The sequence below is a fragment of the Phyllostomus hastatus genome, unplaced genomic scaffold, assembly GCF_019186645.2.
Source record: "Phyllostomus hastatus isolate PE091 unplaced genomic scaffold, TTU_PhHast_1.1 phas_scaffold_317, whole genome shotgun sequence".
In the NCBI taxonomy this organism is placed as follows: Eukaryota; Metazoa; Chordata; class Mammalia; order Chiroptera; family Phyllostomidae; genus Phyllostomus; species Phyllostomus hastatus.
The window spans coordinates 27,510,684-27,537,615 of record NW_025334023.1 but is presented as its reverse complement, the minus strand read 5'-3'; the positions used below and the strand labels follow the sequence as shown (position 1 = coordinate 27,537,615).

General features: G+C 38.0%; 1 protein-coding gene and 2 pseudogenes across 6 annotated transcripts in view; 2 read left to right on the top strand and 1 right to left on the bottom strand.

Annotated features, from left to right (window-relative positions):
* Positions 1-2,012: 2,012 nt before the first annotated feature.
* Positions 2,013-2,595, top strand: LOC123805600 (annotated as a pseudogene).
* A 10,924-nt stretch (positions 2,596-13,519) lies between these two features.
* Positions 13,520-26,932, bottom strand: part of MRE11 (MRE11 homolog, double strand break repair nuclease) — a 76,094-nt gene continuing 62,681 nt past the window's right edge. For all 6 annotated transcript variants that reach the window (XM_045818230.1, XM_045818231.1, XM_045818233.1 and 3 more), the window contains 3 exons: positions 22,047-22,114; positions 16,678-16,759; positions 13,520-14,260 (listed from right to left, as the gene is read on the bottom strand). In XM_045818230.1, coding sequence (XP_045674186.1) covers positions 14,204-14,260; positions 16,678-16,759; positions 22,047-22,114 — 207 coding nt within the window. In that variant the 3' untranslated portion in view covers positions 13,520-14,203. The remainder of the gene's footprint in view (positions 14,261-16,677; positions 16,760-22,046; positions 22,115-26,932) is intronic.
* Positions 17,348-18,148, top strand: LOC123805570 (annotated as a pseudogene).

Sequence of the window (26,932 nt, the reverse complement as noted above, 5' to 3'; positions counted from 1 at the left end):
TGAGCCATAAAGCGTGGCTGAAGATAATCCCGGATGCAATAAAAACACAAAGTGTATGGGCAGGTTATGCTAGGAACTGGTTTCCAAAGTTCAGTACACTGGAGCCATTAAGTAAAAAATATATAGTTAAAATAAGAGAAAGCAAATATACCCAAGTTCCATCTTACAGTTTGTAGCTTCAGAGTTTCTTCTAATTTGCTTGAACTTACTCTGCACTTCACATAGAAAGTTTTATAAATGGAGGCATGGTTCTTGGGCCAAGTCACTAACAGCCCCCTTAACATATAATGTAGATAAATGGGAGCATTAGTTGTACCACAGAACTGCTAGTTAAGTGCTGGTGCTCTGGGATGTGATTCTCCATTATCTGTTCCTCTTGAATTAAATGTCCTCCTGGATGAGCTCAGCCACCTCCACTGGTTGAACTGTCACTCACCACTGACTCCAAGATCTGTATCTCTACTTACCACTTTTGTTGAAAGCTCCAGATCAATATTGTATATCCAATTGTTGAATGGACTTTTTCACCTGGAATATGCCCACACACTTAAAATTCAGTAAGCTCCAAACTAAACTCATTATATCCCACTCTTCCTCACTTTCTTACACTTGCTCCTTTTTTTGTTCTCTTATTCACCATGGTTAAAATCTTGGGGTCATCCCACAGCCCACCAACTTCACGATGTATTTGAAGACGTTCTAGAACTGTCTTGAACCATCCTTTCTCCCACCCCCAGGGCCAGAAAAACTCTCCTTCATTCTTTAGGACCCAGCTCAAGTGTTGTAAGGACTTCTCATGCCCTTGACCTCACAACCCCAGAACAAGTAGGGTCATTGTTCCCAAATCTATTCATTTAAAATTGCTTCCATAACATGTGATTGTTCCCTGGTGTTCCTTGTTGTATGCTATTTGTGACTTATCTTTAGTGTTGCCAACTAAACGGTCAGCTCTTCCAGGCCAGGGACGCTCTTACACCTACTGTTATCTCCCAGAGCCTCACAGAGTTGTCATGCAGGGGAGATGGCAGTACCACGGCAGAGGCAGTGCACCTGGATTCAGACAACCCGGGATACAAGTATAATTCAGAATACTCCTTTTTCTCTCTAGTAGGTTCCTGAGATATATCTAAATTTTAATCACTTAAAATTATATAAACTTCCATCTTCTAAATTCAATGTAAAACCTACTTTCTGTGAAAACTATATTTTCTGGCTCTGTTCCTCATTAAACACTTAAAATGAGGATTTTTTTTTCATGAGCTCTCTCATGGGACAAAGAGAAGATGATACAGATCCTCTGATGGGTGGAACCATGAAATTTGTGTTTCAAGATTTTCTTAAATCCTACAGGTTAAGTCATAATTCTTAGCAACAGTTCTAATTCTATATTCTTAATTGCTATTGAGCTATTTTTCTTCTCCTTTATTTCTGCTGTGTGCCTTGTTTCAAATCAGATCCCCAGAAAAAGAGGATAATTAAGCATGATATTTAAGCTGCTTGATTAATACTGAATTTTGTTGAGGAAGGAATGATTAATGGTTTTTTTAACAATGCCAAGTGAAAATTTTGTTACAAATTATTTCTAAAAAGCATCACTGGATCTGCAACCCACTTTCACAGGATGTAAGCAATAGCGCTCATCAACCTTATACTGTTTTGAAAAATGCTTTAATAAGGTGTTTTTTTTTTAAATTACCACTTGAGGCCATTAGTTTTGAGCACCAAAAAAGACAAGCTGTCTATTCTCATGTTAATTTTATATTGCTTCTATGTTATAAAGTTCATGCTCTGATAAAGACAAATTCTAGCAATCACAGTTGGGATTTCAGTTTGCAGGCAATGGAACAGAGGAAGTCTGTGGTGTTTGAAATATGGTAATCATACCTCTCTAAGGAAAAAAAATACACAATGAGGGAAACAAGCAGGATCTGAAAATGAAAGTCAGATCTTGACCAACCAGACTGTTCAAAAAAAAAAATACCACTAAGCAGTCACATGTTGGCTTCTCCAGGATGGCAGCCACAAAAGATGGTTGTGGCTCAGAAATGGCTGCAGAGACCTCAGTGGCTCCACCTAGGGATTCCTGAGGCCACAACTGTGGAAGACGTGAGTTCCTTTATGATACAGCCTGGGAATGAGACTGTGGATACAGTACTAAAGAAGCTGGATGAGCAGTACCGGAGTATAAAAATATGAAACTCAACTTTGCTCAAAAGAAAAGGAGGCTGAAAGGTCAGATTCATGAAATTAGGCTGACTTTAGAACTTCTAAAATACATGTGGAAGATGAGTCCACCAATTCACTGGAGTCCAGATTCTTAATGGCAAGTAGCCTGTATTGCAAAGCTTCAGCTCCTCCTACCAATAAAGTGTGTCTGTGGTTGGGGGCTAATGCAATGCTTGACTAGGATATTGATGAAGCTCAGGCATTGTTGGAAAATAATTTATTGACTGCCACAGAGAATCTTGATTCTCTTGAGAAAGACCTTGACTTTTGGGGGGATCACTTTACTACCACCAAAGTCATTATGGCCAGGTTTATTACTGGGACATAGAGAGAAGAAACAAAGATGATCCTACCAAGAACAAAGCATAATACAGGCAATTAATCAGGTTCAGTTTTCCAATCATGTCCTCTTAAATACTCCAAAGTTTATCCTTAAAGGTTGATATAACTTTTAATGATTTTTAACAGTAAGAATGATAATTAAAACCTTTTTAAAAAGATAAGTACCTTTAATTTATTTATAAAAACAAAATTAGTTTCAAATACTTCACGGAATTAGCAGTGTTTTTTTTTCTCATTTCCAACAAAGTAAATGCTGCTTTCATCATTTCTTTTTTTTGTTTGTCAGAACAAAAGTCTTAGCTGAAACAGCTGAAGTCTGATGTGCACTATGGAGGGTGAATTCTGGACACTTTAGCAGTTTGCTTTTTTTGTATTGTCTGATGTTACTCTCCTCTCACTTGATGTGGTTAAGCCAGTTTAGAGAAAAGTCAGTTTAATATTTGCAAACTTGTTTTCTTTAATATATGTGGGGCTTTATGGTCCTCTATTATAGTTATTTGTCTCATATAAATGGAGTTTCATGAATTACTGCATGGCCAATAACTATTTATTATAATATTCTGTACTTTTCAAGAAATGGTCATCTGCCTTTCCAAACCTTAAGAGGGCTATTGAGACAATACGTCTTCTTACCCCCTGTAAGAACACAGTGCTTTTGCAATGCCACCATAAGGGAGATTTCTGCCAACAGGAAATGAGAAAATTACTCAAAACTTGAAATTCTCGACTAAGGTGAATTTGTATTTCTTAGTAGTTCTCTAAAGCAGCTGAAGAGAAATATTAAGATACATATAAATCTGCAATGGTTGAAAAGACTTGTGAGCTTTTTTATTCACAATAAAACCTCATGGGAATAGTGAAAAATCCCTACCCATGGAAAGCTATTAATACAGTGGCTACTGTAGAGTTTGGTAAAAACACAAATGTATTATTATATCTCCATGTACTAAAAAGTATATTTATACAATGTTTTGTACTTGCATTTCATGATATTAAAACAGTGAAGTTAAAACTGGAAAAAATACCATTAAGGATGTCATAAAAACCTGAAATTAGGGACAAAGTAATAAAATCTAAATTGTGTGAGAAAAACGACTGCACCATTTATAGTATACCTACAAATTTAATAGCTAAATAAAAGATCTCAGCAGCAAGTAACTTCTGACAAGGCCGTGGACCCCCGCTGGGCCTGACGGGTTCATCCTGAGCTGACCTGCACCACAGCCTTTCCTTTCCGCACCACCTAACAAGGACCGACATCCGCCTCTCCCATTAGACCAGCTCCCTGGAGTGCAGGCAGTCTGCTCTTTTCATCTGTTAAATCAAGCCTAGCATGGTGCCTGGCACAGAGCAGGCTCTTACGAAATATTTAACGCATGTAAACTTAACTACTAAAGTCTTTTTAAGACAAAAACTCCAAACACTCATAACTAAAGTAGAGCTATTAATTGCCCATCACTCCTTGACAATGGAAATATCTCCAATAAACTGCTGCATCCTGTGGCAGGAGTATAGGGTATAAATTTACAAAGCTAGCAGTTTGATTTCCTCTCTGCCAATAACCTCCTAGTATCTAATCAAAAATTGTCACCCAGATTACGTCAGCTCAGTTGGCTGATCAGGACAGTGACCCACCTCTGACAGTGACTATAATAAGGGACCTGTTACAGGTAAAGATGCATTCATTGTAAACCACTTTTTTTCCTCAGTATAAATGGTATTTGTATAATAACACAAAGGATCAAAATAATAAAAACCCTCAAAATCCTGCTATTAACATTTTGGTGTGTTTCCTTTAAATCTTTTTACATAATTTAAGTGAGCTGTTACCAGTTTTGTGTTTTGCTTACATTATTCTGAGAGCATTTTTCCATGTTACTAAATTTTTCTCTAAACTGTCCATGAAACTTTTACGAAAAGTTTCGGCTTAGTGGTTGCATGTATTTGTCTCATGGACCATAGCACAACATATTTTTCACTATAATAAATGCTTGATAAAATCATATTTTTACATAAATATTTTTAGTTTTATATGGAAATATAGTATAATAAACTCATGTGTACCCATCCTTCAGCTCCAATCCATTTTCCGTCCCCTGGCCCAGGTTATTTTGAAGAAAATTTCAGACATTGTATAATCATATCATTTAACTTGATAATAATATAGAGTACCTTATGTATGTGATATAGAGCATATTACATATACTCTATTTTTTAACCAGTCAGTTGTACATAAATCTTTGAACACATTTCTGATTCTCTCCCTAGGGCAGAGTCTAAAAATAGAATTCCAGGTAAATGAGATGAAAATGTTTTAGGGCTCATGATAATTTTGCCAGATTGCTTGCAAAAAGGATATATCTATTTATACTGCCCCCCACAACACGAAAGCACCTCTTTCACTGCACTCTAAACCACACCTAGTTATTTATTTGATATTTTGACCTACATTATAAAAGGCTCCTTTCAATGACTTTTGGGGTTTACAACTCATCACCCAGAAGCCAATGGTGAGATAATTGAGGAGTCAGCCGGGCTGGGCTTCAGTCCTCAGCCAGGATGGCCGTGTGACTTGTGCTAGTCAGTTTTGGAGCAACACTTCCTACCTTAGTAAAGATACTTACCACGTAGGATTTTGTGGTAGTTAAAATATAATAATGTTTATGAAGGGCTTAGTACAATCCTGGCAAGCAAATAGAGTTCAATAAATGGTATAGTTCTTTCAGACTAAAAGTTCTGTGAGGTTACGTATATTGTGGGTTTGGGGGGTTTTTTTTTTTTTTGGCATTTTGCTTAGTGTCTGGTACATAGCAGGCACTCAGTATCGAATGAATGAAAGAATTCTATTTTGATAGTTAAAGTTGGTATGGCATTTAAGTTAATTTAATTACTAATAAAGTCTAAGGCTTATTAGCTGTTTGCATTTCCCGCCTGTCATTTTTTAACTCATGTCCTTTGTCTGTACGACAAGTCAATTTGTCAGTTTTACCAAGTCTTTAAATATGGCCAACTTTGTGCAAAAAGTTCACATGTAATAATTTATCATAAAGGAACAAAGTAGCTATATTCACAAATACATATACATACATATGTATATATTATATATTACATATATTCTTTTCTTTATGTTGTGTAGTATTTTGGGGTTTCCCGTCATTTTTTTTATAATCAGAAGAAAACTAATAAATGTGATTTGGGGAAAAAAATAGAAATATTTAATAGTGATTTGGGAAGTCACTATTAAACAGATTTTTGGTGGATTAAACATTAAACTTACTAAATCAGTCCTAAGAATCCCAGTGAAAGCTTATTTTCAGTCTACCGTCTATTATAGATTTAATCTAAACCGATTGGAAGCCATTAAAATTTTCAGTATCCTTAAGTACTTGATCAACAGGTCACTCATATTTACCACTCATTGTTTAATTTGAATCCTTGCAGTCCTCTGAAATGTTTCTCTCCAAAAGAAAGCCCTCCTCCTGGGTTCACCTTGCCTGGGCCAGTCACCAGCTTTAGACCCAGCTCACACTCTACCTTGGATGTGGCCCTCCGTCCATGTATGGTCCCTGTTCAGAGGCGTGTTTTGTTAGGTCAAGACATGCCTCAGTTATGGGAGACAGTATGGTGATGAGAAAAGACTGAGGTTTGGATTCAGATAGAATTAGATTTCAATATCAGCTCTACCATTTATTGCTGTGTGATCTTATGCTTAAGCCTTACTGATACAAAAAATAATAATGTTTGGCCTATAGTGTTGTCCTGAGAATTAAATAATGATAGTTTAGATGTATATACCTTAGCCTGGCATGGAATAGCAATTCAATAAACAATTCTCTCCTTCATTTTTCTCCTTTCCTCAGTCCCTTCCCTTCACAGCATCAGCTGCATTTGATAAGAAGGGACCCTACAGATATAAGGAAATGGCTGTGTCAGGGAGCTGGAAGTGAAGATGGAGGGGGAGTGGTAGGTGGAGAGACAGGGAGGGTTGGGTAGTGAAAATCAGAACTGGAAGAACATTTGGGTTGAAAGTTTTGTAAATGTAGGCAAGTTCCCAATAAAGCAGGGAAAAAGACACCATGCACTTTAAATAGGTCTAAGGAAAGGAAGGTAGGGGCACAAGAAACATCATTACCTTCTCTTGATGGAGCTTTGTCACAAATGTGCTGAGGAACATTAAAGCCAAGTAAAGGAGACACGCATCTCAGGCACAAAACAGAGTCTGGCAAAGAGAGGGCATCTTCCCAATCTCATAGAGCAAGCTTTAATTCTAGCAACCAAAATCTGTTTCTTTTTTTTTTAATTACACTTGATATTCAATATTATTTTCCATTAGTTTCAGGTGTACAACACAGTAGTTAGAAAATTAGTATCATTTACAAAGTGATTACCTCAATAAGTCAAGTACCCTACCTGGGACCATAGTTATTAGAATAGTATTGACTGTATTTCTTATGCTGTACTTTACAACCCTGTGACTATTTTGTATCGACCAACTTATACTTCTTAATCTCTTCACCTTTTTCACACAGTCCCCAACCCCACTGTCATCTGGAAACCATCAGTTTGTACTCTGTATTTATGAGTCTGTTTCTGTTTTATTTTGTTCTTTAGATTCCACATAAAGTGAAATCACATGGTATTTGTCTTTCCCAATAATTTCCCTTAGCATAATATCCTCTAGGTCCATGTTGTCGCAAATGGTAAGATTTCATTCTTTTTTATAACCGAGTGATATTCCATTGTGCATATGTACCACATCTTTATCTAGTTGTCCATTGATAAGCACTTAGGTTTCTTCCATATCTTAGCTATCATAAATAACACAGCAATGAACACAGGGGTGCATATATCTTTTCAAATTAGTGTTCTAAATTTCTTTGAATAAAATTGCTGGGTCCTAAGGTAGTACTATTTTTAATTTTCTGAGGAATCTCCATACTGCTTTCCATAGTGGCTGCACCAATTTGCAATCCCACCAACAGTGAGTGAGATTTCTCTGTTCTCCACATCCTTGCCTGTACTTGTTTAATAAATTAGGTTGGAAAACTGAACAGATACATGCATAAAAATGAAACTAGACCACTTTCTCTCACCATATGTAAGAACAAACTCAAAATGGACTAAACACTTTAATGTAAGACCTGAAACACAGAAGAAAACATAGAAAATAAATTCTCTGGCATTGTTCTTAGTAATTTTTTTTCTTGAAATATCTCTTGGGTAAGGGAAACAGAAGAAAAAATAAACAAATGGGACTGTATCAAACTTAAATAATTTTTCACTGCAAAGGAAACCATCAACAAAGCAAAAAGACAACTTACTGAATGGAAGAAGGTATTTGCCACTGATACATCTGATAAGATGTTAATATCCAAAATTTATGGAGAATTCATACAACTTCACATCAAAAACAAACAACCACACCAATTAAAAAATGGGCAGAGGACCTGAATAGACATTTCTCCAAAGAGGACAGATGGCCAGTGTCACCAATCATCAGAGAAATGTAAATTAAAACCACAATGAGATATCCCATCACACCTGTCAGAATGTCTATCAATAAATCACCAAAATTGGTTTCTTGGCTATCAAAGAAAATGTCTAGTCAAGCCTGGGAATTAGATCAGTTTTAAATTAAATCAACTGCAATTGACCATAGTTAAGAATTACAACCAAAATGAAACAAAGCACTTATTTTTGTTAAAACCATGTATTAGGTTATAGCAGTATATATAATTATATATAATTAGAGAGCCAAGAATTATCAAGATACCCTTGGAAGAAAAATTAAAAAGACTTGTTATACTAGATAAAAAGGCTTATTATAAATCTAAATAATTAATTCCAAATAAAGCAATAGAAGATAATAAAAAAGTTCAAAAACAGATCTGTATAAAGTGGTCTCTTAATAAGTAATTAAGATGTTTTGCAAGAAAGATGGCATCTGCAGTGAGGGAGAGGAACTCAGCACAGGGACCCTGGCAGCTGTCCCTTCGGCGCTGTCCCCGGAGCCACCAGCCCCAGTCTCTCCTCACACGACTGCAGTCCACTCCCCCCGCCTCTGCTGGAGCCCAGGCTTCTCCACATACGGTTCTACCTGCCAAATTGCACATGAGACTGCTGAGAAAATTCAACAATGAAACCAGTATGAAAGAAATGGTGAAAATACAAGTCAGGCCCAGCCTGATGACAGGAAGGGCTGAGAGAGGCGTATCCAACCCTTGGTTCTTTGAGGAGCTAGAGGAGACCAGAGGCTTGAGCTTTGAAGAAATCTGGCAACAGCAGCAGAAAGCCATCCAGGTACACAGGACTTGATGCCCTTTCTTCTATCTTAAATTGCCAAAAACAAATGGGGCAAGAGGTAAAGAAGGAGCTGGGTAAACAGAATGAGATGATTGATGAGTTTGCCCACTTGGTGGAAAACACAGATGAGAAACTTCACACTGAAACCCGGTGTGTGACTATGGTGGACAGAAAAGCAGCACCTTGCGAGGTGATAATGGTGATTCCATTGTTGCTCGTGGCTATTGTGGTCGTTGGAGTCTGGCCTACTACCTAGTGGCAATAAAGGGACCACCTGTGACACCTGCCAATGATAGAGAAAAGCTCCGCACCCTTTGGATATATGAGAGCAGCTCTCAACAAATTCCCTCAAAGCTCTGAAGAAAAAGATATCTTTGCAAAGCAGGGGGAAAGGACAGTCACTTCACCAAACACTGCTGGTGCAAGTGAAACAAAGTGCCTCTCCCACACCACACATTGAAATCGATTCCCAGCTGGACTGCAGAGCAAAATATGAAAGACAATCAGATAAGCTTCTGGAAGATAACATAGAATTTCTTTGATCTTAGGACAGAAAATAGTTTTCTCAAACAGGCCACAAAACATTAACCATTGATACAATGGACTTCATTAAATTAAGAACTTCTGTTCTACAAGATACCATTTATAGAAGGAAAAGGCCAGCCACAGACTGGAGAAGACTTTGCAATACATATATCTAATGCAGGAATTTTAAAATATATGAATATCACCTAAATAATATATATAACTCTTAGAATCAAGTTTAAGAAGGCAGACAACCTATTTAAAAATGGGCAAAAGGTGAACACATATCAGAAAGGGATTCAAAATTCCCCAAAACATTTGAATGTTCCTCATCATCAATCATCAGAGAAATGAAAATTAAAGCCACAATAAAAAAAAAGACTGACAATACCAAGTATTGCAAGGACAGGGAGCACCTAGGATGCGCCTGTATCCCTGGTGGGAGTGTAAGTTATGAGAAGCAATGAAAGTCCAAACTACAGATACAGGCTGCACCATGGATGTCAGACATAAAGTCCCAGGAAAGAGGTCATGCAGCTGCTGGAACTAGGAAACTAACAGTGCAGTTCATTTGGAAAAACAAACACAGAAGAACACTGAAACACTGAAACTGAAAAACTATGGTAAACATGGAAAATAAAAGACTATGAGGGGTGATTAGCCCTATCAGACACTAAAACACATTCCACAGCCTCCGTGTTTGAACCCATGCTACCGGTGAATGGAGAGACAGACCAATGGAGCAGAAAGGAGTGAAAAGGATAGCGAAGGGAGCTAAGATCTGAGTATACATTTTGAATGGTTTAGATTTCTGGAAGCACGGTAATGTTCCACATATTCAAAAAATAGAATTAAATTTTAGACTACAAAGAAAAACATGCTGTGTAAGGAAATTATTGAGACAACTGAGAAGACTGGACTATGGACTGTAGATTAAAGTGCTAAATCAGTGTTAAAGTTCCTGAAATTGGTAACTATACTGTTGCTATGTAAGACATAACCCTTATTCCCAGGGAATATATGCTTCATTATAAAGGTTGAAAGCATTAACTGCCCTTTGCAAACTACCCTCAAAAAGTTGAAAAAAGTTAAATGTGTATGTAAGTATGTGTATGTACCATACACACAAAGAATTTTTTAAATGTCAAAATGTTAAAAATTGGCGAATTCTGGTAAAAGGTAAATAAATACTTGTCTATGCTTGCTGTTTCAAGAAACTCATAAATGTCCATCTGTATGTCATATTTGCAGGGGGTAAAAGCATTGTAGTTTAAATACTTTGGTATAAATGCCTTCAAAATCTCAATGTGTGTCTGCCTTTCAGACTGGAGAATAGTGTGGGGTTTTGTAGTGTCTTAAGAGTGACAACCTGATGAAATATAGTGTGAGAAATGTGGGTTAAAATTTTGTCTTTGAAAGATAAAAAAAAAAAGGAAAAAAAATAGATGTGGAACACTCAAAATGTCAAGATAAATACGAAGGTGAACATATATGCCTTGATATGGGAACTAAAATATTTGAGTATACAATTTGGGGTTCTTACTCAATAATTTTTGTTAGAAGTCATTCAGAGAATAGTAATTAGAGAAATATGTACCTAACTGTTGAGAGGGAAGAGGATTTCAGGGGAGAGGACACATGTTTTGATACATCTTTCAATGTCTGAACTTTGAGAATATGGGTTGCCCTTACAACTTAAAAACAACTAAAATCAGAGTTAGTGATCAGTCATGGTAAAGATACACAAATGTGCATGGCAATCTGTGAGCACTGGAACTGGCTCACAGAGATCAAACTAAAATTCTAGTGTTTTCAGATCTAGCTAATAAACATTAAGTTCAAAAATATTAAAAGGGAATGAGGTAAGCATATGCTGAAATGTGGACATTTTTTATTCAAGAACATGGAAACTCTTTGGACTCAAAAAAACAAGTCTTTATTTTATAAAACTTTTATAATAATCCTAATAGTAGTTAGCTTTATAAGAAAACACAAAATATTAAGAATATATGATAGATATAAAAAAGGACATCAGATTACACTGATGGGGAAAAGATATTTTTAAACAGTATATTTCAACAGTAAAATTTTACAATGGGAGACTTTTTAAAAAAATCTTCACCCGAGGATATACTTTGACTTTTAGAGAGAGGAGTAACGAGAGAGAGAAACATTGATCATTTGCCTCCTGCATGAGCCCAGACCAGGAATCAAACCCACAACCTAGGTATTTGCCCTAATGGGGAGTGAAACCCCACAACCCTTGGTATAAGGGACAACACTCCAACCAACTGAGCCAGCCAGCCAGGGCTCAATGGGAGACTTTTTAATTCAGTGTTTCTAATAAAGGGTTTTTCTCTTTGTTTATTAAAGCATAAAAGTTTCTTCTTGAACTTTTTTATATGTAAAATTTATCAAACTGGCAATTCCCTTAGTAACAGGCAGAGCCAGGTGACATAGGTAAAACAATGTACATATAAGATTAGAAGGCTAATTTTGGTATTACTGCATAGGGAGAGTATTATTGCATAGGTTCCAAATTTACTGCAAAACTACACTAACTTAATTGTAGACTTGCAGTTGCATCATCCTATCTGCCATCTAATGGTGGAAGCACCACCTTGTGGCAAAAAAAGACAGCTTCTCAATTACAGTCAAGGCAGGCAGTTCCTCAAAAGAGAGAACTCACTCAGCGGGCTTCCAGACACTTGGGACAGTCTACATTCTGAGTGGCAGAGATGCCATGAGTGCTCACTTCATAATTATTTGTTAAACCATGTGACTTTTCTGTCACTGTATTTTGCAATTTTAAAGGTTTAGAAAAGGTATATGTGCCCAAATTAAAAGTTACATGCCTACATGCTTGAATTTTCCACCACTTATATTTCCTACAACTGCAATGTGTCCATTACCTTGTGAATGCACTATTGTTTTTTTATGATACGGAACAAAAGATGAGAAAGAGGTATGTTCTCTGGTAAATGACAGAAAGATTTTTCTCCTCAGGATGTTTTCACTGCTGCTCTCAGCCTTCAATGGCAACAGCTGGCTCTCCACAATCATCCAGAATCACCTCTACGCACCCATGCTAACACGTCTGAAACTGTCCCAAACCTCTCGATTGCACTACATCGATACAGAATACCAAGAATAATATGACACACTTAACTGCGCAACAATATTCTTCCAAATGATTTTTCTTTCATGTTTCATTTTCCATATTTCCAGTAAGTGACACACTAGTGACAAAATGACTAGTTCAAAGGAATTTCACCTTTCAGCTGTGGAATCACTTTTCCTAGGAGCTAACTGCATCACATGTAGTGCCTCTTTCATAGTGTAGAGCACAATTTTAGAAAGGGATAAAGCCTTATTCATTTTTCTCAGGAACCTGTCAGGACGCCTCAGCAGCCACCTCCCTCACTATGACACTCACCCAGGCACATGTACCTCAGTGGCAAGTGCATAAGAGCCAAGACCTGATGCTGCCCTGTGCAGGGGCGGCACCACCCAGAGACCGCCGCCCACACTGGCTTCCATGCCATCATGCAGGGCAACTCTTGTTCCTTCCTTCACCCCTGCTTCATTCAGACACTGGGAATGTTAAAGGTGCACAGAGGTGCCTGAGAATATTTCACAGGACAATGCCTTCCATTGAGTCAATGCTGCCTGCTAAAATAATCCTTATGCTCAAGTTAGGTACAGAAAATATTTTTAAAGAAACTCATTAGAATGTTACATCAAAATTCTTGACGTAGGTCACTTCAGAGGTATAGTATAAAGGCAGCCACTATGCAAATGTTCTTTCATAATTTGACATATTTCAGGTATGCCTATGCCAATAAACATGAATACTGCCCAGTCAAGTGTTTGTTTCTGCATGTGAGGAAATGCCAGACTATTGCACTGCCAAGACCTATACCTTCCATGAGCAGTCTTTAAATACAGCTGTTTCCCAGGTGAAAAGAAGGAATACTCTCAGGGGCCTTTTAAAGCTTTCTTTTCTTCCTAGAAACGGATGAGAGAGATACAGGGAGAACCATGAAGAATGAAGAATAATGGAGAAAATAACCACCATTCACTGGAACATAATATTTTACAAATAAATATTAAAAAGTCAATAATTCTGATCATGTTTTATTTTTTTATACAAACATATCTAATTACTCAAAATATAAGGTACACCTTAATCATCTCAGTCTCCATGGCTAATGCTATCACAACCATTAGAAAGAGGACACATACTCACTAACAAATAGTGAGATTAGGCACAGTTTCACATGGACTGTTTTACTTTCAGCAAATAGAGAATCCTTAGAAAATATTGAAATTATAAAGAGATTAAGTTTTATAAGCTGTTTCTCAACTGTGGCTAAATGTAAGTACATTAAAATACTGATGCAGTCTTTGTGAAGCAGAAATGTACAATGGCACATTCATTTTAATCATTATTCAAGATTAATATTTAAGCAAAGCTCTAAGATATACACTAATATACGTCAGGAAAGTAACAGTCTAAATGTTATAGAGCATCACCACGTAATGTTAATAACCAGATATAAAAATGAGAAAAACCACAGCCAGGTTATATGTCCTTGAGCTGGGAAGTCCTCAAGTAAGTAATGGAGCCATCCTCAGGAAATGGTACTCAGAACCAGAAATTCTTATACATTCTCTCTCTGTTAAGTAAGTCTCTTTCAGATTCTTCAGTTAACAGCAATACTTTAAAATCTTCTACTGTAAACTCTTAGCCTGCAATGTTTTGATTTTTCCTGAATCTTGAAAACTACAAAGTGCCATTAAATAATTATCTTCTGTTTCTTCTTAAAGAACTAATGTTCATGAAAGGATCATCATCATCGTCCTGAAACGACATACAAATGTTATTTCAGTGACTGCTCCACACTTCACTGAGACAAGACAGAAGTTCTTATGGGCAAAACAGTACCAGTAAGAGTAATTTTCTCCTATCACTTGAGATAGACTTTCATTTTTCCATTTCCTTTATAAATATGAATAGTTTGTCAATTATGTTTTCTCTTCCCCGCTTTGACACTAGCTATTTCACTGATGAAATTAGTAAGTCCAATTAAATTCTTAGCTAGTATTAATAAAAATTTATCCTGGTATACGTGTGTATATATACCTACAATATTGACTATATACAGTTCTCCCAGCTATTGACCTTAATAAAGACAAATAAGGTGTGGACAAGTCAGAAAAATAAATACTCTTCAAGTCATTTCTATTTGGTTTTTGAATAGGTATTTTTCATTTACATGTCATTTTAGTATCTGATGTTCTGAAAGCTCAGACAAAAAAATAATGAAGCCACATCATCTAACTGAGAAATAGCTGTAATTTGTTTTTCTTATTACACATTTAGTGTTAGAAATAAATAGCTAGTCTAGGACTAATGCAAGAAAAGAATGCAGCAAAGCAACCTTTGAAATATTTCATAAGAAAGAAATAGGAGTGTTTCACTTTCAAAGCGTCCCCATGCTGCTGGGCTGCAGATTATATGATTTGTAACAAGAGAAGAATATCAGAGATTAACGAAGAACTTTAATTAAAGACAAAGAAAACTAATAAACCTCACATCAAATTACATAATTTGATGAGGATAACATTAAGTTAATTCTTATTATTCTACAACTAAATATTCAGAAGAGCATAATTTTCACAAATTTTTTATTTATATTTCTTTTATGGTATTAATGAAAAGGAATAATTATTGATATTATGCTTTGTTGATGGTATTAACACATTCAAATGTTTGCTAAGAGAGCTATCTCTGGTGAAAAATGGGTGCCCTGAAAAATTAACTTTTATTTGTTGATTAATTTTCAGCTACCAAAGTAGAACTTGTTAATAAACCAGAAATAAATTCAAATTGAAGTTTAATAGAGTTACTTGCTATTAGTCCTTCTTTGCCATTAACATGACCTATACAGACTTTTAAACTATAACATATAAACACAGGTACTTCTAGATGCTTTGAAATGAACAAACCAGTCAACAACCTCTCACTTCCCTCCAGGAGGCAACATGTTAGTATTTAACTGATGGAGTTCAAGCTGTAATTTTTCTCTGCAGCCTGAATTTGATGAGTCTTCTCCTCAAGCAGTTTCTAAACCACAGCTGGAATACATGGAACATGAGAGCAGCTGTTGAAGCTTGAAATAAAAGGGGTGAGTCACACGCTACAACAGGAGCAAACCTGGAGGACATTATGCTCCAAGAAGCCAGTCACGAAAAGACAATCGCTGTATGAGCCCACTTATGTAAGGTGTCTAAAGCAGTCAATTCAGAGACGAACGAAGGCTGGCTGCCGGGGTCGGTGGGGAGGAGGAAGCAGGGAGTTGTTCAGTGGGCAGAGATTTTCAGTTTGGGAAGATGAAAAAGCTCTGGAGGTCTGTGGCACAACAGTGTGAATATACTTAACATTAGTGAACTATATGTACTTTTAAGAATGGTTAAGATGGTAAAGCTTTATGTTAAGTGTTTTTACCATAATTTAAAAATTTTTAACATAAGAATAAATAAATGAAAGAGGCGATAGGCTTAAAAGAAACACCTTCAAACAATTCAACAAAAATTAGCAAAGACCACTCAAATGGCGGCCATGGAGGACAGGAAAAGGCCAGTATCCTTCAGTCATGTAGCTTTAATTCAGTTTAGCTAAAACAAATGAATAAAGGCAAGAGAGGCAAGGCCTGATTCTGCCTCTTCCCATTCCTTCCCATGTAAGTTAGAAGAGATTTCATAGTCGTCTGGTCCAGATAACCACATTGGACTGGAGTTTATTTCAGACATCCTGCCCCATGGCATATTTCAGTCAATATCTGAACATGTCTGTGACAAGAAAATCACCAGCATGTACTATCTTATATATGAAATGTGTGCAGCATATAGTGGGTATTTAACAAGTACCTTTAAGGTAACATTAAAAGCTTTCAGGATATCATCACCATCATTTCTTTTAATATAAATGAAAGAAGCAAAAAAAACTCCACATTCTGATCCTCTTGTTAACTGAGCAAATTAGAGTTGAATAAATATAATATTTTTTAAATATGCAGGCCTTTTACAAATCTGAGGTATTTATATTGATGGGCACTCAACAGACAGTACTTACTGACTCAATTACTAGCTATACTTCAAAGAAACGTTATCAATTCAAACTATTTTTTAAAATAATTTCCAGCAAGTAGCTTAGCAGTCCTTATTTAAATTTTAGAAGCAGTTAAAAGTTAAGATATAACAATATTACTTTATTACCTCATCTGATTCAAAATTGACTCCTTTAGCTGCTTGGCTCTGTGACATGGGGTTGCTTGAAAATGATGATGTGTTTGACCACCTGAAGCAAAAACAGAGAAAATGAACCAGAGAACTCAGCAAAGGTGCCTTACAAACTAAATTTTTCCACTCTCGTAGTATCCATGAACAAAAATGTTAATACATCCCTGCAATCTACATGAGAGGTAGTAAAAACTTAATGGTGAGGAAATAGACTCTGAGGCCAGGGTCTGAATTCCAACGTTGCATTTACTAGCTATGTGGCTTTAGGCAAGTTACTGAACCCCTCTGTGCCTCCATTTTCTCAACTGTAAAATGAGGATAATAATTTTTCAAGATTAAATCTGCTAATGTACTTAAACACTTAGATCAGTGCCTGACACATGAAGCACTACAGATGCTTACTTATCATTATAGTGTCTACTACCATCCCCACTCCTGCAAAGGGTGGCAACACTGAAATACTGTTTCATTCCAATCTCAGTTATGTGTCTATAACACAGGGATCCCCAACCCTGTGGGCGGGGCCGCACAGCAGGAGGTGATCAGATTAAAGTGGAGGCAGGGCCACAGCAAGGCAGAGAACTGGTGCCTGCTGCCGCTGCCCCTCCGGCTTGTCCTTAGCAATCCACATGGCCCCACCTGGGCCATGATGATCCATAGCTTCCAGAGCAGCCACGTGGACTTCTTCTTCGGGCCCTGGTAGCTGAAAGCTACCAAGATCCACATCATGCAGTCTGTGGGCATGGAGAAGGTAGCTGATGAACTGCATATACTATCCCTCCCCGAAATGGTGTTTGGAGACAACATTTTAAGAATCCAGCACTGTTCTGGCTTTGGGTTCAAGTCCAATGCTACAGATGCTTTAAGATGTGTAAACAGCTACCAAGGAATGCACAAAGGAGCCTGTGTGGAAGAGTGGGAGGAAAGCAGGATGGAGGGTGAACCCCCCAAGGAGATTATTGAACTGTATCATTGGACCTATACAACAGATTATAAGGGAACATTACTTGGAGAATCACTGAAGTTAAAGGTTGTACCAACAACAGATCATTGAGATACAGAGAAACTGAAAGCCAGAGAACAGAGTAAGTTTTTTGAAAAAGTTCTCCAGTTTGAGGATGAACTTCGTGATCATGGAGTTTCAAGTCTAGGTGTGAAAACGAGAGTAACACCTGCTGGCTTTATCCTGCTGTTGCAGTTTTTTTTTGAGAACTGATGGAGTGCTTATCAGAGTGAATGACATGACCATGAGGCTTCCATGACTACATGTTATGAGAATATATATCACGAGAGCAAAATTGCTAATTTAACCCGTGTTCCACGTTCCTTCTTCACAGTGAAGCAGCACAGTATTTACTGCTCAAGGAGGCAGTCTGTGAGAAGCTCGTATTTCCACAAAGAATTCATCATAATCCCAAGCTCACAAGAAAATGGCCCTGTGGAATAGAATGTGACATGCCACATGCTCACTGTGGCATCTGATGGAGACCTTAACTATATGGACAGGGGTATTTTTATTATGAGAATTAACTGCCTTGTTTATGTGCAGATTTTCAGTAGCCTTAAAGGAACAAAAATTAAGAAACCGTCGCAGGCAAAATAAAAAAATAAAGTCAAAGCGGAATATCCTAAGATTGCCACAAAAACACAGAAAAGCCTGCTTCCATTTCCAACATCCTATCTTTGTGAAGCAGGGTTTTCTGCAGTGACAGCAACCCAAGCAAGATCAGGGAGTAGACTGGACATAAGCAACACACTTCGGCTGTCACTGTCTCCCGTCACCCCAGATGGGACCGTGCAGTTACAGGAAAACAAGCTCACAGCTCCCACTGATTCTGCACTATGGTGAGTTGCATATTTCACTATATGTTACAATGTAATAATAATAGAAATAAAGTACACAAGAAGTATGATGCACTTGAATCATCCTGAAACCATCACCCCTGCCCCTGCCCCAGTCCGTGGAAAAATTGTCTCCCACAAAACTGGCCCCTGGTGCCAAACAGGTGGGGGACCACTGCCGTAACACATAAAAGGAACTTAGGGAAGGCACCCCACTTTCTAGAGTTGCATGTTTGTATTATTCGTGTTCAATCCAAATCAAAAAGAAAATATTTACTCAGTGCTTGCTCCTAGCCAAATACTATGATAGGTCCTGGGAAATGTCATTGAACAAAAAAATCATGATTCTTACCCTTGTGAAGCTTAACTTGTGGTAGTAGAACTCATATTTCTGTGTCTTTTTTTTTTAAAGATTTTATTTTTTTTTCTTTAGAAAGAGAGGAAGGGAGGGAGAGAGGGAGAAAAACATTGATGTGCGAGAGAAACATTCACTGGTTCCTCTTGCACACCCCCAAACATGGACCTGGCCCCCAACCTAGCCCCCAATCCAGGCATATGCCCTGACTGGGAATCGAACCAGAGACCCTTTGGTTGGCAGGCTGGCACTCAATCCACAGAGCAATGCCAGGTACAGCTGTCTTTTTATTCATATAAAATTTAAGTCATCTTGGCTCTGGGACCAGCAAACTATGTCTAGTGGGCCAAATCCAGCCTGCCTGTATTTAACTGCCTATGAGCTAAGAATGTTCACATTTTGAAATGGTTACATTTTAAATGGATATGTAAGTACCTACACAATGTCCTAGATTCTGCCTCTTGGTCTGGAAAGTGTAAAATATTTACCATTTGGCCCTTTAAGAAAGTAGGCTGACTTCTGTTTTAAATGAAAACAGTATGCATTCTTAGCCAATTTGGGGATGCTTTGGGATGTTGTTACAGCAAAACAAGTATGTCTGAAGGTCTTGTCTGGGCAAACAGGTTGAGAATCAAGAGGTCTTGGTCAGAAGGAAACAAAAACATACACAAGTTCTTATGCACAAAAAGAAAGGACAGGACGATCTGTTGAGCAACACAGCTTTAGAGGTAGAGGATCAAAAAATTTATCAACTGATCCACCTCAGGAGACTCCATCTCTCTGTACTTGACCTAAGCAGGAAATGGTTAGTTATTGACTTGTTTCCAGGAAGGAGAAGATCATCAAAAGCATAAAGCCAGAGTGCTCAGGTGACAGGTTAATGCGTTGCTGTTGGGGGTTTTGGGAAAGGCGGAAAGTTATGGAAAGAAGCACCCATTGAGACCTGACTCTGCTTTCTGATTTCTCCCTAGAATAACCAATGGGGCCCAGAAACAAGCCAGGTGCCTATGACAAACACTGACTCATTTGATCATAGCAAGAACCCTAAATCTGTTTTGACCGCAGGGCTGAGGAAATGGGCTATTGTCTGGGATGTCAAACAGTGTTTGATTTGATTAGCCTCCTGCGGCTCAAAAGTAAGGAAATGGCGGGTATCAAATTGAGAGCCAGGAGTGTAAGTTTTCTCCATTTTTGTTCAGATATAATTTGAAGCCATAAATTAGAATTCCTCTCCAGAGATGTTCAGCCAATAAGTCATGTGTAGCAGTGCTACAAGCATAACATGTTAAACTGGCCTGAGGCTGTGCCTAGCACATAAATGGTAGGCTGAAATGTTAGTTCATCCCATGGCAAGGGTTGATAGAATCCCCTCAATCTCTCCTCCTCTGCCTGGCCAGATGGAGCTGGGTCTTCTCACGCTTGCTGCTTTGAGGAGAGGGTGGTTTTTCTCTGCCAGCTCTATCAAATCTGAAAGGGTCCTCTTATTCCCACTATAACAATGGAAGAATTTGCAAGGCTAAATTCTATCACAGTAAAATTCAACGTAAATGTGACCTCTGCAGAGGCCTTGCCTAATAGCCCTTTCAAAGTAGATGCCTGTGGCCTGTGACATTATTTTGCTGCTGCACCCTGATGATTTCCTCTAAGTATCTGTTGATCATCAACTTGAATCTCACCTACCTTCTCTGTAAAATTCAAGGACCTATTCTAAGAAGACACTGGCACTTCGCTTAGATTTCATTTATCTTGATGGGTTATTGGGTCTCTGTAATCAGCAAAGCACTAAAGTGCACAATGCTGGAAGGAAGGAGACATTTCTTTTATATTTTTATCTCCAGGTCCCAGCATAAGATTTAACTGAATAAAAAGTAGATGTGCAACTACACTTAACAGGTATTCCAACACAGACCCTCAATTCACATAAATCATATTCTTATATCTGTGCAATGAAAACTTGTTCCAGGGAATGAAGTAGGCGAAAAATCTTAGATATTACAATGGTTTTTGGCCGTCTCAGACTCAATGCTAGCCCACAAAATGTAATTCTTTAGTATTTAATTTGTAAATTTAATTTAAGTCATTTTAATTAATTTAAATCAAATGTAATTTTTATACACAGGTAACGAAAAAACAGTTTAGATCATGAAAAAAAGTTTGAGTAACCCTGAAGTAGAGCTTTTCCCTCGATCTCCCCCTATTTTAGAACTCCTGCTCCTGCCGTTACTCTCAGCTGTCTTTCTCCATCCCCCTAATCCAAGTAATTTCTATCTTCAAAATCTCAGGCACATTTTACTCCCTCTATAAAGCTCTTTCTTCTATGAGAGGTATGAGAGTCCACACTTCTTGCTCCTTTTTGCCAGAGCCTATATGTACTCATGCCTAGTTTGTATTTTAAAAAAGTTCTATACATAGCTATGTACTGACTCAATCACCCCTTAATGGATTGAAATGTGTTCATTTCTCTTTTCCACTATAATCTATGTTGCCTGAAAGCAGTAAGCTTATTAAAATATTATGGCCCCCATCAGACCTAATATAATGCTCACAGAGAACATAAGTATAAATAAGCTGTTGATTATTTTCTTCAGTTAAAATTTTCATTAACTGAGTTTTATAGTTAAGCTGTATTCACTTAAAATGTTAACACAGAAGAAAACAGTAATACTGAACCAAGTCAAGCTTTACAGTAAAGGGAAAAGTTCAAAAGGACACGAAAGCATGCAGGTGCTCTGTCTGAGAAGGCAGAGAAAGGTGACATGATCCTCTTCTCAGCGTTTAGCAAAGCAGCCTGTGTGACTCAGTCCATAGAAATATGATGGCACAGTTGAAATCAAGAGACATCAAAGCATTGTTTTAACAAAATACAAAACTATTTTCTGTTAATTGGAGAGAACATAATACTCCATCAAGAAAATCACTGCGTATTAAAGATAAAAAAAATTACAGCTTATGTGAATTTTCAGTGAAAACACTGCATCAACTCTGTGAAGCAGTCCTTGGTCTATTCTTCACTTTTCTACCTACTTGACTAGTTGTAAATAAATCTGTTAAACATCTGTGGCATAGAAATATGTATAAGTAAAATTCTGGATAATTTTGAATTTTTCAGGGTTTCTTTTTTTTTCTCGCAGGAAGTCACTGCACTTACCTTTGACCTGTTTTTGAAGTGGTAGGAAAAATGTCTTCTTCCACATCAGAGTCATCCACCTCAATCACCTAAGGTGGAAAAAACAAAGCAGCAAATAGCTCTAAACAAAAATGAATTAAACAACTGAGTCTCAAGCTTTTTTAAATATACAAAAAAAATCACAATAAAGGAGGCAGGAATCACATAATCAGCAACTATTAAAACCAGAGCTCAGCCTCGCCTCACTCTCCATTCACAAATAGTACTCAACACAAGACGTGTGGCTTCCCCTCCCTCTTGGTCACCAGGGCAGCCGGAGTACCTGAAGGAACGTGCAGTTAGCCTGGTGAATGACTCACATGGGGCCATGTGCAGACAGTGCCCTGTGACTTTCTTGGGTTCTAATGAGGAGTCTGATCATCAGTGTTCCATCTCAAATTTTAAATGAGGTGTAAGACTGGATGGAAAGTACCAGGTATCTATCTTTCTGTTACGTTTATCTCTATTAAATACCATTTGCTGATTTTAAGCATCAGGAAAGATACTTGTGATTATTGATTCTAACATCTAAAATGCTACCCATTCATCTACATTTTGTGTTATCTTAAGACTTAATACACACATTTGCTATGATTTCATCTACAATAAAGACAAAGGCAGCCTGGCTGGCGTAGCTCAGTGGATTGAGCGCGGGCTGCGAACCAAAGTGTCGCAGGTTCGATTCCCAGCCAGGGTACATGCCTGCGTTGCAAGCCATAACCTCCAGCAACCGCACATTGATGTTTCTCTCTCTCTATCTCCCTCCCTTCCCTCTCTAAAAATAAATAAAAATAAAATTAAAAAAAAAAAAAAAGAAATGAAAGAAAAAAAGACAAAGGCAAAATACTGAAAAGGTAGCACCTATGATCTTCCCCTCCAGGGTGACAATGAACTGCTTATTAGTCAATAGTCATTAAATACAGTCATACAAGTGGCTATGAATCTAGTCAATATTTCTGCATTTTGTCCACAAAACCATCAGAAGACTGCCTTATGTGCCTTGAAGGAATCAAATGCATTCAACACCCACCTAACCTACCACTGTGTAACCCCAATTAAAAAAAATGGAAAACAGGACTTCCGGCCAAGATGGAGGTATAGGTAGATACACTGTGCCTCCTCACACAACCAAAAGAAGGATAGTTAATTTAAAAACAATACAACCAGAACTGCCAGAAAATTGAACTGTATGGAACTCCGACAACCAAGGAGTTAAAGTAGAAACATTCATCCAGACCGGTGTGGAAAGGACTACTGGCAAGGAGACAGCCAGAGGACCTGGGCAGGCGAAGCAGAAGCTGGTGGAGCTGGCAGTCCCACATTTTCATGCAGATAAACCGGGAGGAACAACTGGGGAATGAGACAGACTGTGCAACCCAGGGTTCCAGCTCCAGGAAATAAAGCCTCAACCTCTGACTGAAAAAACCTGTGGGGGTTGTGGAGACAGGAGAAACTCCCAGCCTCACAGAAGAGTTGGTTGGAGAGAACCTCAAGGACCTAGCATCTATACAGACCCACCCACCCGGGAATCAGCACTAGAAGGGCCCAGTTTGTTTATGGGTGGAAGAAGTGACTAAAAGCCAGCCTAGAGCTGAGCAAGCAGCATTGTTCCCTCTCTGACCCCTCTCCCACATACAGCAGCACAACATAGCCACATGGGTTACCCTGCCCTGGCAAATACCTAAGGTTCTGCCCTTTACTATGTAACAGACACACTGAGATGAGAAAATATGACCCAAATGAAAAGAACAGATCAAAGCTCCAGAAAAAATACAACTAAGCAATGAAGAGATAGCCAACCTACCAGATGCATAGTTCAAAACACTGGTAATCAGGGTGCTCACAGAAATGGTTGAGTATTGTCGCAAAACAGAGGAAAAAGTGAAAGTTATACAAAGTGTAATAAAGAAAAATATACAGGGAACCAACTGGCAAGGGAAGGAAACTGAGACTCAAATCAATGGTTTGGACAAGAAGGAAGAAATAAACATTAAACAGAACAGAATGAGAAAAAAGGAATTCAAAAACATGAGGAGAGTCTTAGGTGATAAATGACCCAACACTCGAATCACAGGGGTGCCAGAAGGAGAAGAGGAAGAGCAAGAAATGGAAAATTATCTGAAAAAATAATGAAGGAGAACTTCCCTAATCTGGCAAAGGAAATAGACTTTCAGGAAGTCCAGGAAGCGCAGAGAATCTCAGAGAAGTTGGACCCAAGGAAGCACACACCAAGGAACATCATAATTTCATTACCTAAGATGAAAGACAAGGAGAGAATCTTAAAAGCAAGAGAAAAGGAGACAGTTACCTACAAAGGAGTTCCCATAAGACTTTCAGCTGATTTCTCAAAAGAAACCTTGCAGGAAGAGCCTGGAAAGAAGTATTCAAAGCTATGAAAGGCAAGGACCTACATCCAAGATTACTCTATCCAGCAAATCTATCATTTAGAATGGAAGGGCAGATGAAGTGCTTCCCAGATAAGGTCAAGTTAAAGGAGTTCATCATCACTAAGCCCTTATTGTATGAAATGTTAAAGGGACTTATCTAAGAAAAAGAAGATAAAAAATATGAATGGTAAAATGACAACAAACTCACAACTATCAACAACTGAACCTAAAAACAACAAAAACAAACTAAGCGAACAACTAGAACAGGAAGAGAATCACAGAAATGAAGATCACATGGAGGGTTATCAGTGGAGAGGGGGTGGGGGTAGAATGGGGGAAAAGGAACAGGAAATAAGAAGCATAAATGGTAGGTACAAAATAGTAGGTTCCTTTCTACTTTCTTTCCTCCAATTTTATCTCTTCTTCCTTCCTTCATCTGCCTTTTTATAAAAAAATACCTACAACTGAGACAAAAACCCAGAACTGTGAAAAGACCAGAGTTGAGCCCAAAGAAGGGGCATCACAACAGCTGCAACAGTGAGACAAATTTTACTCTGCTATTACAGAGAACCTGCAAGTTATGGCATATCTGTATTATTATTATTTTTCCATTATTCTAACATCTTTTTTAAATAGTATTTTTGTATTCCTCTTCTTTCTGAATAGTCTGCTTTGCTAGGCTGGTTATATTATATCACCTGACAGGTTTCCCCTGATACCTCATTCATAGTGTATTGCTAATTTACTGTCCTTTACCTCACCCATGTCCCATTAGCACACTACTCATGGTTCTATACTCCCTATTCTTGTTATCTAGATCTCATAGATTCTGTCATGTGATTGTTGACCTAATATTATTGCAAATAAATGCTGTTCCATGCAATTGTAAATACTTCACAACACCCCTCCCAGATCTTAGCCCACTTCACAGTTTCCTGAACTCTATTACTGTAGTGGTTGACTCTATTCTCTCACACACTACATCTATTTACTATCCTTTACTCTCACCTTACCTCAGAATCTGACCTCCCACAACCTCACTGCTTTCTAGATCCAATTCACAATCCTTCTCTCCCCAACAAGAGTCTTACCTTCTTTCCACCCTTTCTAAAAATCAGCTAGGTGGGTGGAAGATCAAGGTTAACACTATACATAGCCAAAGGATCTCCTATCTCTTCTCTACTGGCTGCTACTGTAAATATCATAGAATACTCTCTTGCTGTCTTAAACCATTTTGCCTCCCCCCTCCAACTGATCACAAAGAGTAGGTGGAAATGGTGAACACCAGAATACCCACTGGAAGAGGAAACCCAACGACAAAGGAACCACCCACAGATAACAACAGAAGAAGGTGAAGGAGGGAGTGGAAATGACACAAACCTCAATTCAGGACTTATCTGGAAATGCAACTAAACAGTAGAGACACAATCCAGTATAAACAACTGAACAAGAGCAAGAGAGAACCCTCAAAACCTTATACACACGGAAGAACCAGCTTCAACACAACCTGCCCTCACCAGCACAACAAAATACAAGAGATGGTGGACAGAGTGACCTTCATTTAACCAGTTGGTGGGAAGGAACCACCAAAGAAAGACCCAATAACAATCAAAACCCAAAGACAAACACAGAGCCAACTTAAATGACAGCCCAAGACCAGTGAGCTTGGGAGATCAAGGAAACTGCACCAGTGAAACCTACTGGTATTCTACCACAGAAGTTCATACCACAAACCCAGGGAGCCAGAACAGAGCAATTTAAGAAGCTGAGGCTAAAAGGAAGAGTCTCACAAACAATGGGAAGACAAAGAAACAATCCCCAAATGAAGGGAAAGGAGGAAGCCCCAGAAAGAATGCTAAATGAAATAGAGGCAACTCAACTATCAGATATTGAGTTCAAAACAGTGATTGTCAGGAAGCTCAATGAGCTCACAATTAGCTACCAGAAACTACAGGGAAACTACAATGAACTCACTGAAAACTATTATCAACATGAAAAAGGAAACAGAAACTATCAACAAGGGCCAAGAGGAAATGAAGAATACAATTTCTGAACTGAAGAACAGAGCAGAAGGAATCAAAAGCAGGATTGATGAAGCAGAAGATCAGATGAGCGAGCCAGAGGACAAAGTAGAAGAAAACACCCAGAAAGAGCAAGAAAAGGAAAAGAGGCTCAGAAAGAATGAAGAGAATTAAGAAAAATGCAAGACAATATGAAACGTAATAATATCCATATAATAGGGATACCAGAGGGAGAAGCAGAAGAGCAAGGGATAGAAAACTTATTTGAAAAAGTAATGATGGAAAACTTCCCTAATTTGATGACAGAAAAAGTCCCACAAATCCAGGAAACACGGAGAGTTCCAATCAAGAGGAACCCAAAGAGGCCCACTTTAAGACATATCATAATTAAAATGGCAAAATACCAAAATAAAGAGAGAATCTTAAAAGCAGCAAGGGAGAAACAGGAAGTAACATATAA